We start from the raw sequence: 17,556 nt of genomic DNA, 5'->3' as shown, positions 1-17,556 counted from the left end.
TCCCACTAGGACAGAGAAGCAAGCAAGACCTAGGGAGTGGCGCTCCTGGCCCGGCCCCCTCAGCCGGCATCCCCCTGCGTCTGCATCTGCTTTTCTCTGGTTTTTCCTTCTCTGGGATTTCTTGGTTTAATTTCGATGCCACTGCGCCCTGAGGATTTTGTTTCCCTCTCCGGCCTGCATGTTACCATCTAAGCTCTGCATCCGGGAGAAACCACCTCTAGACACCTCTGCTCCAGTGTGCTATGTGGACCCTTGCACGCCTTAAACCAACATGTCACACTACAGAGGGAGCTCCGAGGTTAAGGACATGTGTGGGTTTTTTGCAGAGGATCTGAGTTCATTTCCTAGCACCAGTGACAAACAACTGTCCCTAATTCCAGCTCAAGGGGATCCAATGCCCTCTTGTGGCCACTGCCCCCCCCCCCCATACACAGGAGTTTAAAAAAAAAAACAACAACAATTAAAGCCAACTTAACAATGGCCTTCTGTCCTCTATGACCCATGACTTTTCTGTGGTCCCTTCAGGCAAGCGATGTCTCTCTCATTAGATCTAGTGAGTGTGTTTCCTCACCCCATATCCAGTAAGCAAGCTAAATCTCTGCCTGGCCTCTCCGATCGATCTGCCTTTCTTTAGGCTTCATATTTGTGAATGAGTGAGGGACAGCCATCCCTGCTAACACTTAGCCTGTCTGCCCTGGGCCCAACATTGTTTCATCCCTTCGATGGCATACAGGTCCTCATCCTGCCCGTGTGACTCAGATTTTTACAGCGCATACTGAATGGCTGGTGTCCCCCAGTCCACAAGCTTTGGGAATTAACTCGGGGAAGCTTTTCTACAACTGTTCTAAGCACCCCTGAAACCATCTGCTCACCAGCTCCGTTAGCATCTCCCAGAACGTAGCAATGGCTACAGTGACTTGCCTCCCCACTATCCTAGAACTTTCTTCAACACAGGAACATTTGGGGGATGGGTCTCAGTGCTTGGCTAATGGCTGGCAAGCGGTACAGCCATGAAGGGATGAACAGGGATGAGACCTGGTGACGGTACCTTCACTTCTTCCAGCAAAGAGAAGCTTGCTCGCTGCTAGACTCAATGGGTTCTAAGAGCCGTATCTAAATTGGGGGGTCTCTTGGGGGGTCTCTGTCTTCATTATTCTGACCGAAGGGAAGCCACCACCATTTGTAACAAGAGTCAGCATCTGAGGTACCACTTCCTACAGCGGAAGTAAATCTCTCTTACTCATGCCCAAGATGACCTTGTAGCAACACCATCTAAGAGAAGTATAATGGATATTATACTTATATATATTATATAAGTATAATAAGTATATGGAAGGACTTAAGGCTCCCACTCATGGACCGGCCCACATTCTGTCTGCGGTCCGATGGGGTCTTCGGAAACAAGTCTGGTATTTTTATTTCCTTCACTGGAAAAGACCTATCAAGTACCTATTAAAGAACAAATACTAAGTAAGAAAGATAACCATGGAACTGGGTGTAGCAGCTCCTCTCGGTGACCGCAGCACTTCAGGGGCTGAGGCAGGAGGCTTGCTGAGAGTTCCATGCCAGCCTGGGTGTGAATATGAGGGGGCGTTGTGAAATGGCCACCATCTTGTAGGAGTTTAGATCTGAGTGGGGTGCGGGCAGGCTTCAGTACTATAAAAGGCTTTTTGCGATAACACGTAAGCATTTTGCTTCTAACATAAGTTGCTTTGGAGGAAAGGCAGGCCGATAATTCAGCCTGGAGTTACCGAGGACGCTCTCACCAATATAGCAAGGGCGCACTGAAACCAGAGAGGAAAAAGGGCCCTTCCAGAAAAAAAAATTACATTTATCCCAACACAGTCCACCCTCTCTTTGCACCAGACCTTACCCCACTCCATAGCCTGTAAATTCCAAAGTAGTCAGTTCCCACCTGAAACCAACTCTATAGCCCAGGCTGGTCTCATTTATGACAATCGGTCTTAGCCTCCCAAATGCTGCGATTAAACTTTAAACCTTAAAATAAGGCAGGGTGTTGTAGCGCAGCCTTGTAATCCCAGGCAGAGGCAGGAGACGCAAGCGCTCAAGATCAATCTACTGGCGAGCCTCGAACACGCAGACACTCAAGAACATTTGCTGAATGCGTCAAAGAACGACAGTGCTTACCGGATGGGGGAGGGGCGTGGTGTGGGGATGTGTCCACTATATGACGGCACCGGGCAAGGGAAGAAGAACTTACTAGAAGGCTGGGAAGGTTGAGTGAGGCCCCTTTATGAGGTGGCCTTCTATCTCCTGATAACAATAGGCAAAGGTCACTTATTCAAGCAGGGCGTGTTGTGACCAGGTCTTAATTTTAAGCGTGGCATCTGGGCTCTGGAAAACAAGCCGTGGTGTGGGTGGGTGCCCTGGGGTTACAGACAGAAATTGTCCAAGCTAGAGGTGAAAGCACTACGCCAAGTGCCTGGTAGCGGCCATTATCCCATTACTTGGGAGACGGGCAGGAGGGTTGTCTAGGAAGTCAGGTCTATGTAGGAAGTGTCAGACAGCCAGGACTACCTAGTGAGACACTGTCTCCTAAGGAAAAGAAGGAGGTGTGTGTGTAAAGACAGGCAGACAAGGTAACCTTGAAAAACAAACAGACTAACTGGATCCCACCTAAGTTTGGAGGGAGATGACTGGCTGGACCGGTAATGAGCACCCCTTAAGACCGCATAGGAAGAGGAGTTTTTAGATTTGGCGACACTGGGTCCCAAGTGCCTGGGGAAGGCTTTCTCTGAATCTCCAGGCATTAAGTAAGCCACCACCACCCCAGCTTCTCCTACCCCTTTCTCCTCTCTTTCCTATTGCGACCACTCCCTGATGCTCCCTACAACTCGGCCCGCGGGGTGTGTGTGGGGGCATCGTGCCAGCAGGCCCCACATTCTCCAAGGCCCCGGGGGGCTCAGGCTCGGTGGGTCTGGCTGTGACCTCTCCGGGAGGCGGCTCCCCGACAGGAAGGCAGGCGGGCCTGTCGCCGGGCACACACAACAGCTTCCTGCGCTGCAGCAGGTGCCCGGGCCAGCTGCTCCAACCCTTCAGACTCAGATCAACAGGATGGGCCAGCCCAAGCGGAAGGAAGCCTGCAGGGAGGGACACTCCTGCAGACAGAGGCAGGGGCACCGGGTGGAGGGAGGCAGGAAGAGCTGCCTGGGTTGCTGAGTTGGCGCCCCTCCAGCGGATTCGGAGCTGGCAATGACAGGAGGCCATTCAGTCGTCTTCCCCCGCTCCCACCCCCCACCCAGGGCCTCTCAAACCATTACGTGTGTTGCTGGCTGGCTTTAGGTATACCAGAAGGAACCATCAAATGGATGCTGGTAGAGCCGGTGGCCTCTAAAACAATTCCTTCCTTTACCTACTCTGTGGCGAGTGGGAAAAGACACTTGCTTTAGCCTCGGCGGGCTGGAAAAAAAAAAGCCCACAGGAGGGCAGTGACTTTTTTTTTGTCTCATGATCCGCCTGTCCAAGGGAGAAGACAGAATCTCTCGTTTGCTTTAAGCCCCGTTCATCTCTGCCTCCCGCTCCAACAGCTGCCGTGAACCCGCACAAACGGGCAACGGGGCGGGGCGACGGGGCGCCAACCAGGAGCCAAGAGCCCCAGCCCCGTCCTCAGCTTGCCCCCAGTCTCTGGTGTGCTGGATGGGACCTGGGGGGGAGGAACTCGGGTGTCTGAGCCGGTCAGGAATCACACCTACAAGCATGCTTTCCGCACCCCATGCCCACGAGCGGTTTCTTGATGGGCGCCGGTGAAGACCGTGGTCCCGCGCTTGGGGGATGTGGGGGGTGGTCCACCTTGGTCACGGCTCCACCGCGGTTATCTTAAACTTCAACCACACCGACGTCAAACTCGATTCTGCCACCGAGCACTCGGGTCTAGCCCTACGCCACGGGCTTCCCCGGAACCCCCACACCAGCCGCCCAGAAGGACGGGAAGGGACGCGCCGAGGCGGGCCCTGCTGCCAGCGCCTGTGCCGCAGAGGGGAGGACGAGCCAGCGCCTGCCGCCGGGGCGTGGGCGGGGAGTGCGAGCGAGCAGGTGTCTGTTCCGCGACAGGGCTCCCGCCGCCGCCGCCTCGCCCTCGCGGCTTAGAACCGGGCAAATGCTGCTCAGTGGTCCTTGACTCCACGCTCGGGAACCGCGCTCCGGAGGACCGCGCGCAGCCTCCGCCTCCCGCCCGGGGTCCCGCCCACTCCCTGGCGGGCGCCCAGACGCCGCGGGCGCGAAGGGGACTGGGCGGAGCGGGCTTCCCTCCCCACCCCCCACGTGGGGCCGGCTGTGCGCAGAGCCAGCCCGCCGCCACCGCGCCTCCCGGCAGGGGCGGGGGACTGGGGATGGGCGGGGGGCGTCACGGAGTCAGGTGGTTCCCCCGGAGTTCCCCGGGGCTGGACCGAGCGAGGCAACACGGTGCCTCGGGTTGTGTACACGCTCCACTGACAGAGCTTCTTGCAGCCGGGCAGCCGCTGATCACGCGTGGCCCCGCCAGCCCATTGGCTGAGGCCTCACACACCTTTGCCGCTGATTGGTGGGCGCCAGGCCCCGCCCCCTGCCCCGCCCGCGGCGCGGGGCAGGCAGAGCGGCTACCTGCATGGGGAGGGGGGCAGACAGCGCGGAGCGCGGTGGCGTCGACGTTTAGTGGCTCGGCGCTCCCGTCTGTGGCTAAGCAGCCAGGCAGCCCGCGACCTGCAGCCAGGCAGCCAACCATGCTCAACTTCGGCGCTTCTCTCCAGCAAGCTTCGGTAAGTTACCTGGGGATGCTGGTCCTTCCCTCGCCGGGGCGCGAAGAGCGAGCCCCCTAAATGAGCCACGCCTGAGGAGAAACCCGGGCTGCAGCGGGGTCTTTCTTGCAAGGGTTTTCCTCCCTGCAGGCTGGGGGTACCATCGAGGGCAAGTGCAGAAGAGGGGTCGGGGAAGAGGAAGCTTGGGACCTGGACCAGGGGCGAGCGGTCCTGTCTCTGGGTGTCCAGGAGACAAGGGAGGGGGGGAACTCCCAGGGAGACCCCTGGAGGAGAGCGAGCTGGAGGGGCGGTCTCCCTGGAAGCGCGGTTGAGATGGAGGGGGCGCCCTGCACCTGGCTCTGGCGGGAGATGCCCCTGTCTGCACCAGGAATGCGACCCCGGGTGGCGAGAACTACTAACGGGGTGTCTACCCGCCTGCTCGTCGGGGGAAGGGGGAGACCCTGCCAGGTGGAGACCGCGCGGCTGGGCTAGCCCGGGGCTGGGGGAGGGGATGGCCGGCTTCGCGCGGGGTACGGATGGCACGCGGGCTTTCCGGCCGCCAGGGGGGCCGCGGCACCCCCGCAGACGTCGGGAGGGGACTCCCTTCCCAGGCCGAGGCAGGTGGTCCCTGTAGGCTATACTCTTGGCAGGGGGCAGGGTCCTGCGGTGGAGCCCGACAGCTGGGCGGGGGAGTCGGGACTGCGAGACGCGGGGGCCGCGTGTCGAGGCGGAAACCGGGAAGGGGGGGGGGAACCGCGCGCCTGGAGCCCGTGCTGTGGGCGCCGCACGTCTGGGAGCCTGCAGAGACGCGGCTCGCGGGGGCCCCGGGCTGCCTGAAGCAGCAGCAGCAGCCAGGGATCCGGAGCCGCGGGTGGGCTGAGGTCCCCGCGGGCCGAGTGGGCGGAGCGCCCCCCGGCTCCGGCCGCTCCCCGGGGGCGGCGAGCAGGAGGAGGGCGGCGGTCGGGCTTCCGCGGGGACCCGGGCTCCACCTCCCGCAGCCGAGGCGGGTGCGCCCGGGGAGCTCCTCGTCCCCGAGTGACCCAGCCCTGGCCTCCGCCGGGGGCGGGAACGAGGCCGGGCCCTGCTGTCGGTTCCTAAGGGAACCGCGGCTGCGGAGGGGGTGGGAGGTGGAGGGGGCGGGCGCCTCCGGAGCCGACCCCGCCCAGCCCTCGCGCCGCCCGCCCGGGGCGCACTGGCGGGGACCCCCCCATCCCCCTCCCGGCGCTCAGGAAGTAGGGGAAAGGTGACGGCGCGGCAATTCCCAGTTCACGTTTCCTGCGCCTCCCGGAGCAGCCGCCGATCACGCTTTGTTCACATGCCTCGCGCCCCCCCCCCTCCTCCTCATCCCGCCCCCACCCCGCGCCGCCCAGCCAATCCCGGCGCGGGCCGCGGGGCCGGCTGGCCAATGGCGGGCCCGGGGCGCGGGGACGTGCGCGCGGTGACTCACCCGCCGGCCCCCTCCGCCGGTCCCCGCCAGCGAGGATCTCCCCCGCCGGCCTCCTGCGCCCCGCCCCGCCCCCGCCTCCACCCGGCTTCCCTTTCCTGCCTCGCACCAGCTCGCTCCCCTCCCGGCGCACATTCTTCACTCCGCCTGCCTTTTTCAATTCTTCTTCTTCCTTCCACCCCTCTTCCTTTGAGTTGGTGGCGACAGGCTTTTTGCACTTAAATCCATCCATTGCAGCTTACATAAAGGCGCGAACGATTATGCAATTACCTCGCTCGTGGTATTTCAGGAGCGTGGTCTTGTTTTCCCCACGGAAAAATAGCCTTCAGAAAAAGGAAAAAAAAAAAAGCTTTAAGATTGTCTTTTGCCGTTTTATTTTTGTATTAGGCTTTTACTTTTGTCTTTTGACTGCAGCTGGCCTTGAACTTTCTGTATAGCCAAAGTTGGCCTTGAGCCTTGTGTTCCTGGTTCCCCCTCCCAGTTTATGAGGCTTTTCACAATTTTTGCAACCTCTACTTTGACTAGAAGAATTTGGAAGTTCCTTTTTAAGAGGAAAGTGAAGATGGTTGGAGGTTATTTTTAAATACAGGTCAAAGAACTTTTTAATGGGAGACATTAGGTTTAAGGTGTTGCATGATTGGTTATCAAGCCACACATTAATTAAATTAAAACCAATTTGTACTTAGGCTTTTGGTTTTGGAGGGGGTTGTTTGTTTGTTGCAAATCCCAAGAACATTACATTTTATGCCTGTCTGTTCCCTTATGGTTCAGAAAAGCATCTCGTTGAATAAATCTGGTAAAAATCACAGATGGAAAGAGATTGGCACATGACCAGAATACAGTATTTTTTCTCTCTTTGCTCTGTGTGTGTTTTGCATTTTGAGATGCAGCTTCCAACTGCTTGGTCTCCGCCTTCCTGAGATTATACACATATCCCACCATGACTGGCTGTGTGTGTGTGTGTGTGTGTGTGTGTGTGTGTGTGTGTGTGTGTGTGTGTCTACTTACTTAATCGTCACCGTATGGGATGAAGTTACCAGTGTCAGACTTTAGCTAACTGGATGCCACTTTAACCTGGAAGATACACATAATATATGTGTACTTATTAGATATATATTGTATATAATATGTATTGCATATATATTGTATAAGCATACAATTGTCTTTTAAGGCAAATCGCATTTTAGGTCGCTGGTCTTATAATTCCCTTACTGGCAATAAGGTGGCCTTTAACTTTAAATTAAAACAACCACCATTGTACGTCCCTAGTTTGGGTAGCTAGACAACTGACCAGCTTTAACTTTTGTTTTTCTTTGTAGGAGGGAAAAATGGAGGTAATTTCTGAAAAGTCCAAAGAGGGAGCCCATCCCTGGAACAGAGCTGAACAGAGTGACTTTGAAGCCGTGGAAGCTCTCATGTCCATGAGCTGTGACTGGAAGTCTCACTTCAAGAAATACCTTGAGAACAGGCCTGTCACGCCGGTGTCTGATACCTCAGAGGAAGACAGCTTGCTTCCGGGGACGCCTGACCTACAGACCGTCCCAGCGTTCGTGAGTATTCTTAGTGGGTCGAAGGGATGGCGTTTTCTTAGCGTTTACATAATGGACCTCTAATTCCTGTCCTCCCGTTTGTCTTTGTAGTGTCTGACCCCACCCTACAGCCCTTCTGACTTCGAACCCTCTCAGGGGTCAAGTCTGTCGGCACCAGCGCCACCTGCTGGCCACTTCAAACCGTCCTCCGATGCCGCCAAGCCTCCCGGCGCTCCTTTCCAAGAGGAGCAGAAGAGTCCCCCAGCTGCCCCTGCCCTCCCTAAGGCACAGGCCACCAGTGTCATCCGCCACACAGCTGACGCCCAGCTGTGCAATCACCAGTCCTGCCCTGTGAAAGCAGCTAGCATCCTCAACTACCAGGACAATTCTTTCCGGAGAAGAACCCACACAAATGCCGAGGCTCCTCGGAAGGACATACCCTGCGCTGCCGTGTCACCAAACAGATCCAAGCCCGAGCCCAGCCCAGCGGCGGCCGGTGATGAGAAGGCCGGCACTGCACTGTATGACTTGGCCTTGCTTTCCTCAGAGACAGTCATTTGCAGGTCCCAGCCAGCTCCTGTGTCCCCAGTGCAGAAGCCGGTACTGGTGACTTCAACTACGGTATCCACTGGGGGAGTGCCACCCCTGCCTGTCATTTGCCAGATGGTTCCCCTTCCTGCAAACAACTCTCTGGTTACCACAGTTGTCCCCAGCACTCCACCCAGCCAGCCACCAGCTGTCTGCTCTCCTGTGTTGTTTATGGGTACTCAAGTGCCCAAGGGCACCGTCATGTTTGTGGTACCCCAACCCGTTGTGCAGAGCCCAAAGCCTCCAGTGGTGAGCCCCAATGGCACCAGACTGTCTCCTATCGCCCCTGCGCCTGGGTTCTCCCAGTCAGCAGCAAGAGCTGCTCCCCAGATTGATCCGTCCAGAGTCAGAAGTCACATCTGCAGCCACCCGGGATGTGGCAAGACTTACTTCAAAAGTTCCCATCTGAAGGCCCACGTGAGAACGCACACAGGTATTGACCGGGCGAGCTTTGTCTCTGCGGTGGGTGTGTACATGGAGTGTGACTGTGGCCACAGATGCAAGTGGGGGTGTTGAGGTGGATGATTCAGTATCTTTAGTGTCATTCAGTTTGTCCCTGGGCCTGGTGGCACGCCCTTGTAATCCTGGCACTTGGGAAGTAGAGGGAGAAGAACCGACATATTTAGGAATACACATAATATATATGTACTTATTACATTGTTCAGACGGGGCTGTCCTGGAGCTCACTCTGTAGACCAGGCTGGTCTTGAACTCAGATCTTCCTGCCTCTGTCTCCCAAGTGCAGGGATTAAAGGTGTGAGCCACCGCGCCAAGCATATCTAGTAATACTTTGATAATTTATGAACTGACCGGCTTTCACTTTTAAATCTCTCGAGTGCTGATGTGGTACAGTATATAATTTAAAGACCAACTCTGAATGTATAGTAACCACCTGGCTTTCTCTGATTTAGGGGAAAAACCTTTCAGCTGCATCTGGAAAGGCTGCGAACGGAGGTTCGCTCGTTCCGATGAACTGTCCAGGCACCGGCGAACACACACGGGTGAGAAGAAATTTGCCTGTCCCATGTGTGACCGTCGGTTCATGAGGAGTGACCATTTAACCAAGCACGCCCGGCGCCACCTATCAGCCAAGAAGCTGCCAAACTGGCAAATGGAACTGAGCAAGTTGAATGACATCACTCTGTCACCAACCCCAGCTTCCGCACAGTGACGGGCCAGAGGACGGAGGCTCGGAATAAACTTTGGTCAGAGTCGGGAGTCAGTCAAAGGCTTCTGCAAGTCTGCGGCCCTCCTACAGGGCCCAAAGCAGAAGCCCCTGGCCTGGGGGGAGGCCCAGCCTGGGTTAGTCAGCAAGTGCTTTCGGTCACAGGTAGTTCCCAGAAGGGCGGGGTTCATTTCTCACCACAGGAAGAGCTGAGAAGGCTTGTGTTCCTCTGAATGGTTTGGAAGGACGAGGTGAGCACAGTACAGGTGTCGCATCACACACACATTGGGTACTTTGTCTTTGCCGTGTGTACTTGAGACCAGCTTTGCAGAGCGATGCTCTTAAAGCACTTGGTTTCAAGAATGCGGGGGCTGGAAAATTACGGTACAGAAATGGAGCTAGAAGACGAGTTTGTGTCGCACAAAGGTGTCACCTTCTCCTAGAGTTATCTGGTTTATTATTCCTAGTCTTTTTCCAGTCAACTCCATGGGTGTGGCTAAGTGTCTAAAACTCACTTTCCACTGTTGTTGGGATTTGGAGTTGAAACGGCTGTACATTGCTAAGGGGGACCGAAAAGATTGGAACCCTCGTTATTTAATTGCTTGGAAGTGCAGCTAAAATTCTTTTTTGGCCTTTTGTTTTGAAAGTTTAGGCATTTTACTCTACTTTAGATTTTTAGTTTGCCTGCAGTTTTGTGTGTGTGTGTGTGTGTATGTGTGTGTGTAGATTTGAACATTGTATACCAATGTGTTTTCTGTAGACTTACGATAACACTGCACTTTGTTTAGAAAACCAATCTGGAGATGAAAATATGTGTTGTAAAGAAGAGATGTCAAGAATTTGAGATAACTCCTTGGGAAAGGTGGCTTTATGTCATCAGCAAAGGACACTTACGTCAAACATACACTGTTTTTTTGTTTTTTTTTTTTTTAATTAGGAAGTTAATGATCATTATAGTTGGACAGTTGTCCTTTTTACTTATAGGAGTTTTTCAGGATGTCGGAGTAGATGGGCAGGAAGAGCGTTATTGGAACATTCACTTCCGACTTGAAAAGGATATTCATGGTGCAGTCATGTTCTTACCGCCACAGTGTCTGGGCATCTGGGAGACTCCGAGACTGTTTAAAGTGTCATGGCATGGTCACACTTGCAGTCTGGGGATCGGATCCAGGGCCTTGCATGTGTTCTGTAAGTCCTGCCCCCGAGCTGCATCCCCACCCGAGAAATGAATTTTGCTAACAGTATTTCTGTTCTGATACTATCTTTACTTGATAGTAAAGGTAAATTATTCAAATTCCACAGTGAAAAACTCACCATATCTTCCCATTTAAACCGTTTCTGTATCTCGTAGGTTTCTGATATGCAGACTTGAACCCTTGAAAAAAGAGTTTTCTTAAAAATTATATAAAAAAAAAATCACAAGTTACAATTTGCACAATATTTTTTGTTGTACTTTATACCTTGTTTACAATAAAGACTTTTCTTTGATATACACAGTGGATTTGTTACATGTGATAAAACCCGTTCCCCATTTCGCCTTTATACTGATCTCATTCGGATTAGAACCTGAGGCCAGGTTTGCTTAAGGTGATGTCAGGAGTGTTTGTGTTAAACCAGAGCACCAGTGAATTCACCCGCAGTGTAACTGCTGGGACCAACCAGAGAAGGCTGGGCTATCATCCGGAGGGACTTCAAGTTCTCACTCAGGCAAGCTGGTACTTAAACAGCATGAAAGGCCAGCCCACCTGGAGAGAGACACTTTTTAGTCACTTAGGAGAGGTGTAAATAGGGTTTTTTTTTTTTTTTTTTTTTTAGGAGGCCATTATTTTAGTTGGTCCAAAAGTCTCACTACTCTAGAAAACATCTGCAAAGGCCACCTTAACCCTGATCAGACATCTGGCTCACTTTTTCAGACAGACTCACTATAGCCCAGGCTGACCTGGATCTCAAATAACCCAGGGTGTCCTCAAACTTAGAAATTCTTCCTGTACCCCTGGAAAGCTAGGATTAGGTATACATGAGGATTCCAAATTAAGGTAAGCCTCTCCCCGGTTTTGTTTTTACCATCCTCGTATGAGTCTTCTTTAAACCAGGTTATTGTCCTTCATTGTATAGTCTTTGGGATTCAATAGGAAAGATTTATATCCTTAACTGTTCATGTCAGTATGGATTTGTGGAGGCGGTGTCATTCCTTAAGTTAGGACAATTTTGTGACTCGGCTATCCTGGTGTAGGCCTTGTGAACTGCGTGGTTAGCCATTTTGAGAGACCAGAATAGGGATTCTACAATTCAGCCATCCTCCGGAGCAACAGTGATTGTTTTGAGGAGTGAGAAAGTCTCCCTGTAACGGACTTGACTGGCCTGGATTCTGCCTCCCTCCCCTCTCAGCCTGTAGTGCTGGTTGTTGGTACCTTTTTGTTTCCTGAGAGTCTAGTAGCCAGAGCTGCAGTTTTCTCTTCCAGCCCTACCAGCCTGTCTCATCTGTTTTCTGTCTCTAGTCTAAAGGGAAACCTGATCAAGGTGCCTCTGTTTAAAACATTTTAAAGACTTCCAGTTCACTCCAGTAGACTTCCAGGGATACCTAGATGTTTCTTTTCCTCCCTGTGTAACTTGAGACAGGTAGTTAAGGCTGGGCCTTGAATTCCCGACTCCTGGCCTCCACCCCCACTGCTGTGTTCCACAGAACTCTGTCTTTTGGTTTCTCCCAAAACCAGGTAGGTCTTGCTCTGGAGCCCTGGCTGGCTTCAAATTTGCAGTTTTGCCTGGTGGGACTCCAGGTATGAGCCACTGCCTACAATAGTACTGTGTGACAGATACGTGCCACATACGAAATTTAAACTTTAAGGCTTGGGCCCACCTGTCATTCCAGCACTGAGGAAGGTGACAGCTAAAGCTAGGTCAGTCTGGTTTGCGGACGAGGACCACACAGTGAGACCCTGACTTAGATTATTTCCTAGTAGATGAGTCAAGAAGTATAATAAAAGTAAAACTAATGTTTAACAACCCTGTATATGCAAAAATATTTCCACACAGTCGATACAATGGATAATGATTTATAGTTTATCTCTTCTGAAATCTCTCTTGGAACCTGCTGTTCCATGCTTACAACACATCCTACTTGGGACCAGCCATGTTTCAGGAGTTTGGTAGTCCCAGGTGGCTTCTGCCATCCCTCCCCTCCATTCCCACCCTGTCTCCCCTCTGAGCCGCATTGCTACTCCGTGTGTGGACAAGGTTTTCCCCGGCCTCCCTTGACATTTCCACTTTGGCCATAATCACGCCCTTTACTGAACTTGCTTAATGTCTCTGTTTTTTTTTTTTTTTAAAGAACTCCACAAGGAGTCTCTGAACCTCACGCAACACAGCATCTGGCACATCTGTCTTACACACAGCAGGGGCTCAGTTGCCTTCTCTGAAGTGAAAGTATGTGGACAACGGCCATGGCCATGGGACCCTTTCCGTGTTGGTTCTATAAGGACCTCTTACTACATGTTCCAAACGTAAAGATAGACTAACAGTCATGCCACATCTATTGTGGGGTTTTTTTTGTTTTTGTTTTAAACAGGGCAGGGGTAAGGTTTGATACAGTTGACACACACAGGCCCTTCAGGGCAAATTCCTCGCCTGGAACTGCTGAGACGTCACCTTAGTGTTCCCTCTAATCTTCCTCATTGCTCTCGGGACACGCAGTGGAGAATTTTGGGCAGGTCCTGTGCCTTAGAGACCACAGTCTCCCTGCTAATGTGCCAGCCGCGGTCCCGATGGGGAAACCTAGGCTGAGACATGACCTTTGACTCACTACCAGCAAAGCCTCCCCACCATCACACAGGAAGTATCGGCGTGGGTCAGCTTGAGAGTGTCCTAGAATTCCCTGGAGAAATCTAACTGATAAAAACATTTTACACACATCAACACACGCACACACATCTCAGGTTTATTTTCTGTAAGGAATAGATCCTAGAATCCTAATGCAGTTCTGGTACAAATACCAGCAGGCCCAAGACCCTCTTATGGGGCTTTGCTTTGTTATTTTTGAGAAATTTTGTTATTATGTAGCCCAGGCTGGCCTTGAACTTACAATGTAGTGAGTATGACTATGAACTTCTGATCCTCTTTCCTCCCCCTCCTTCCCATGTGCTGGGGTTAAGACTGTGTACGACCACATGATGGGTTGTTCAGTGCAGGAGACTGAACAGAAACGTGGTGTGTAAGCAAGCCCCCCCCCCCCACCAGCTGGGCTGTAGCCTAGTCTTATTTTGTGAGGTTTCACTCTGCAGCTCAGGTTAGCCTGGCACCCACAAGCCTCCGGAGTGCTGAGATGTAGAGGTGGATGCTTCCACCCCCATCTTCAGTGTGAGTTTGGAGGCAAGGGGAGAATGCTCTTCTTGCTGATTGAGACCCCACCCACATTAGAGAAGGCAAATCTGCTTTACTGAGTCTATCCAGCGACGCCTTTAGAGACACATATTCGAGCACAGGTGGGTAATCTATGGTCCAACCAACTGATGCCCAAGATGAAGCACCGTCCACCGTGGATTCATAGTCCACTGCTGGAAAAGGTGTTTCATAGGTCTGAGTCTTGGTATGCCCCTTTACATGCCTGCTCTTCCGGGGTCCACATGTGGGAACACACACGTATCAGAGAATGTAGTAGGATGCCCACCAAGGGCAGTCATCCATTGTGCAAGGAAAATCTACCCTGAATTGAATGCTCACAGAATTCTGGTACCCGTTGTTTTCACAGTTCTACCTTAGACCTAATTATTTGGGTGCCCCGTCACTGTAAGGAAGTCGGTCTAATGGTAAGAGAAACGCGGAGCAGAAAGCCAGAGGCATTTGCCATTTGATTAGAAAGCACAAGTTTGGACCGAGACACCCCAGACACAGCCAGTTCACCAACCAAGTTCACGATCTACCCAGTCCCCTTTGCCCTGCTCAGAGTGACCTGTTCAGTGCTCAGCAGGGAATTCTGCAAGTAAGCCCAGCCGACTCATGACCTCTGCCTAGACGCTCCTCAAAAGAGCTATGAGTGGTAGGAAGTTTATGCTCTGAACTCTCACGATCCCATGGGAATGTGGAGCAGCACAGGGACAAAGGCATCTTTCTCCCCTCAAAAATTAAGTCACATCTGCACAGGGTCTACCCCAACACCATGGTTTCGAGGGACAGGATTCCAAAGAGTCATAAATAACCCTCGCGACTTTGGTTCATTCTAGCAGAAAGAGTTGAGCCCAACAGGGCTCTGTGTTGCCAAACCTTCGCTGCTCTTTACTGGGAGTTAGAAACTCATTGCTTTCCCCAGGGGATACCTACGACACAGTGTGACCCTGGCTGCCCAGACAGCAGTGGGGCTCAGAGAGGAGAGGGCTTGATACATAAAAGGCAGTGCTTTGCCTCACTTGGTCTTTCTTGAAAGAATTTACTTTTCGATTCTAAGCTTCGCCACTAGCAGAGTCAGTCTATGTTTGGGAAAGCAGTGTAAAATTCTGCAAAGAAAATGAAGTAAAGAAAAAAAAAAAAAACGAGGCTGAGGCTGGTGGCACGGGCCTGCAGTTTTTGCAGAGGGAGGTGGAGGCTGAAAGATCATATCAAGAGCCTGTCTCAGAAACAAAACAAGACAGTCAAACAGAAGAGAAAGAACTTGAAGAGGAGCCATGACCCCGTGGTAGGCTTTGAGAGAAGTCATTCTTATTTATCTGATTAGATCATCAAAACCTTGAATATCGATTTCAAAAAGACAACTCATGCCTTTCACAGCCTCACTAAGAGATAACCATGAGCACTTCGAGTTTATTGCCAATAGACAAAGAAAACCAGGGCGACCTTGTGAAAGGGGCCCTCTGGGGTCATTACCCTGGATGCTGGCATCACTACTCTGTGACCCGTAGTCACGAACCCAAGCCACCAACTTAACCATGTTGTGGCTTTGTTTTCTATCTCTCAGTTTCATATGACCTGTTTTCCAAGATGGAGCTAGACTAGGGACCCCTGAGATGGGGTGAGGCATAGTGGAGGGCGGTGTGGGCTGGGATGATGTAATGACGGGGCTTTCACCCTGTAGGGAGAAGGTGGGAGGAGAAAGGGAAGAGGAGGAAGGGGAGAGAAAGAGAGAAAGAAAGGAAGGAAAGAGGGAAGAAAGAAAGGAGGAAGGGAGGGAGGGAGAAAGGAAGGAAGGACTAGAGGAAGGAAGAACAAGAGGAAGGAAGGAAAAAGGGAAGGAAGGAAGGGAGGAAGAAAGAAAGAAAAAAGAAGGAAGGAGAAGGAGAAAAGAAGGAAAAAAGGAAGAGAGGGAGGAAGGAAAGAAGGAGGAAGGATGGGAGGAAGGAGACAGGAAGAAAGGAGGAAGGAAGGAAGGAAGGAAGGAAGGAAGAAAGGAAGAGAAGGAGGCAGGGAGGCAGGAAAGAGGAAAACTGGGGAGGGGACCAGTAAACTTGGAGAGGACCACCTACATCCCGTGTGGCAATTATACTGCTGCGGCCGAGATCAGTCATTAAGACGGAAACATAGTCAGGGCCAACGATCCGGTGTCACTCTAGCGATTGTCTGGTCCCCAATATTTGCCAAATGGGGAGCAGCAATTTCTATACAGGTAGTCAAGCAGTGTGCTACACTTGCAAGAGAACCAGGCTGCAGAGCCAACAGAAGGTGAATAATGACCTGTGTTTTGCAGGGTCTCTGGGAAATCCAGCTCCCGCGCTGTGAGGACAAGCAGGCCCGTGTGGAGGTGGGCATGTGGGGAAGTGGTGGCACCTTGGAAAGGCGTCCCCTCAGCTTCCCTGTGATTTCAAGTGACATGTTAGGGTGACTTACAAACACAAATCGTCACTAAGAAATGGTACTCGGTTTTGTCATGTCCATGACTGGAGAAGAAGAGAATATGTTTGTGTGTGTAAGGGAAGAGTGTGAATTAGTGTGTGAAAGCATTTGTGAGGGTGTAAGAGAAGACCATGTGACTGTGTATGACAGTATGAGACATTGTGAGAGTGTGGGGGAGTCTCAGAGAGAGAGAGGGAGAGACAGTGTGTGTGTGCACACGCATGTGTGCCTGTGTTTGTGCATGCATGCACATACACGTGTGTTTGTGTGTTTCAGAGAGAGTGTGTGTGGGAGTCTCAGAGAGGAAGACAGTGTGTGTGCATTCATGCACGTACAAGTATGTACACGTATGTGTTTCAGAGTATGTATATTTCCTTCCATGTGTGTGTGCACGTGAGCATGTGTCTGTGTGTGTGAACATGTGCATGTGTGTGTGTGTGTACATGCGGGTATGCCTCAGAGAGAAAGGGTGTGTATTTGTGTTTCTTGGGTTGCTGCTTTATTTTTGTTTTAACTTTTGAGGCAGGTCATTCTTCTTCTTTCTTTCTTTCTTTCTTTCTTCACAAAGACTAAGATTTTTTTTTAAACCTTATTTTTATTGGCTATTCTCTGCACTAACATTTCAGATGTTATCCCTTTCCTACAATCCCATTTCCCCCTCTTTCCCCTCCCCCTCCCATGCACCTCCACCTGTCCACACATGGCCCTCGCTCAGCCTGGTCACGTCCACTCCGGACTCTCCTAGATGTTCCTGTCCCTGCCTCTACCTATCCCACATGTCATAAACCTTCTCCTCTACCCTACTGAGGAGCAGCCCTTTTCTTTTAATGTATTTATCTTTTCATTCGACAACAACTCGCATGTCTTTAATCCCAGCACTTGGAAGCAGAGGTAGGAAAAATCTCTGTGAGTTCTAGGCCAGCCTGGTCTACATAGCAAGACCCTGGCCAGCCACGAGCGCTTAGTAAACCCTGTTTAAAAAGAACAAGCAAAATTCCCGAGGTAGGTGTTGAAGCACCTGACGACACTCGGAGGTTGAGGGAGGAAGATTATATAGCAAGTCTGAAGCCACATGGTGGGTTCCGGGCCAACATGGGCTACCCCGTGAGACCTCCAACTGGCTTAAACCACAGAAATGTACTTTCTTGTATCTCTAGAGAGTAGAAATCTAGAATCAAGGTGTTGGTAGCACTGATTTCTCTATGTCTCCCTCCTTGGCTTTAGATGCCGTCTTCTCCCTGTGTTTTTACAGGATCTTGCCTGTATCTGTCTAAGATGGTA

The 17,556-nt window shown here is 51.9% G+C and overlaps 1 protein-coding gene across 1 annotated transcript; it reads left to right on the top strand.

The window, feature by feature from the left end:
* The first annotated feature begins 4,629 nt into the window (after positions 1-4,629).
* Positions 4,630-10,951, top strand: KLF10 (KLF transcription factor 10). The gene is made up of 4 exons (XM_080909386.1): positions 4,630-4,754; positions 7,497-7,727; positions 7,818-8,727; positions 9,206-10,951. Exons 1-4 carry the CDS (start codon positions 4,719-4,721, stop codon positions 9,463-9,465), a joined length of 1,437 nt encoding a protein of 478 aa, XP_080765512.1. The 5' UTR covers positions 4,630-4,718; the 3' UTR covers positions 9,466-10,951.
* Positions 10,952-17,556: the final 6,605 nt, after the last annotated feature.

Source organism: Micromys minutus, assembly GCF_963924665.1.
Source record: "Micromys minutus genome assembly, chromosome: 33".
Classification (NCBI taxonomy): domain Eukaryota; kingdom Metazoa; phylum Chordata; class Mammalia; order Rodentia; family Muridae; genus Micromys; species Micromys minutus.
Note: the sequence above shows the minus strand (reverse complement) of the source record. Positions and strands in the feature narration are given on the sequence as shown.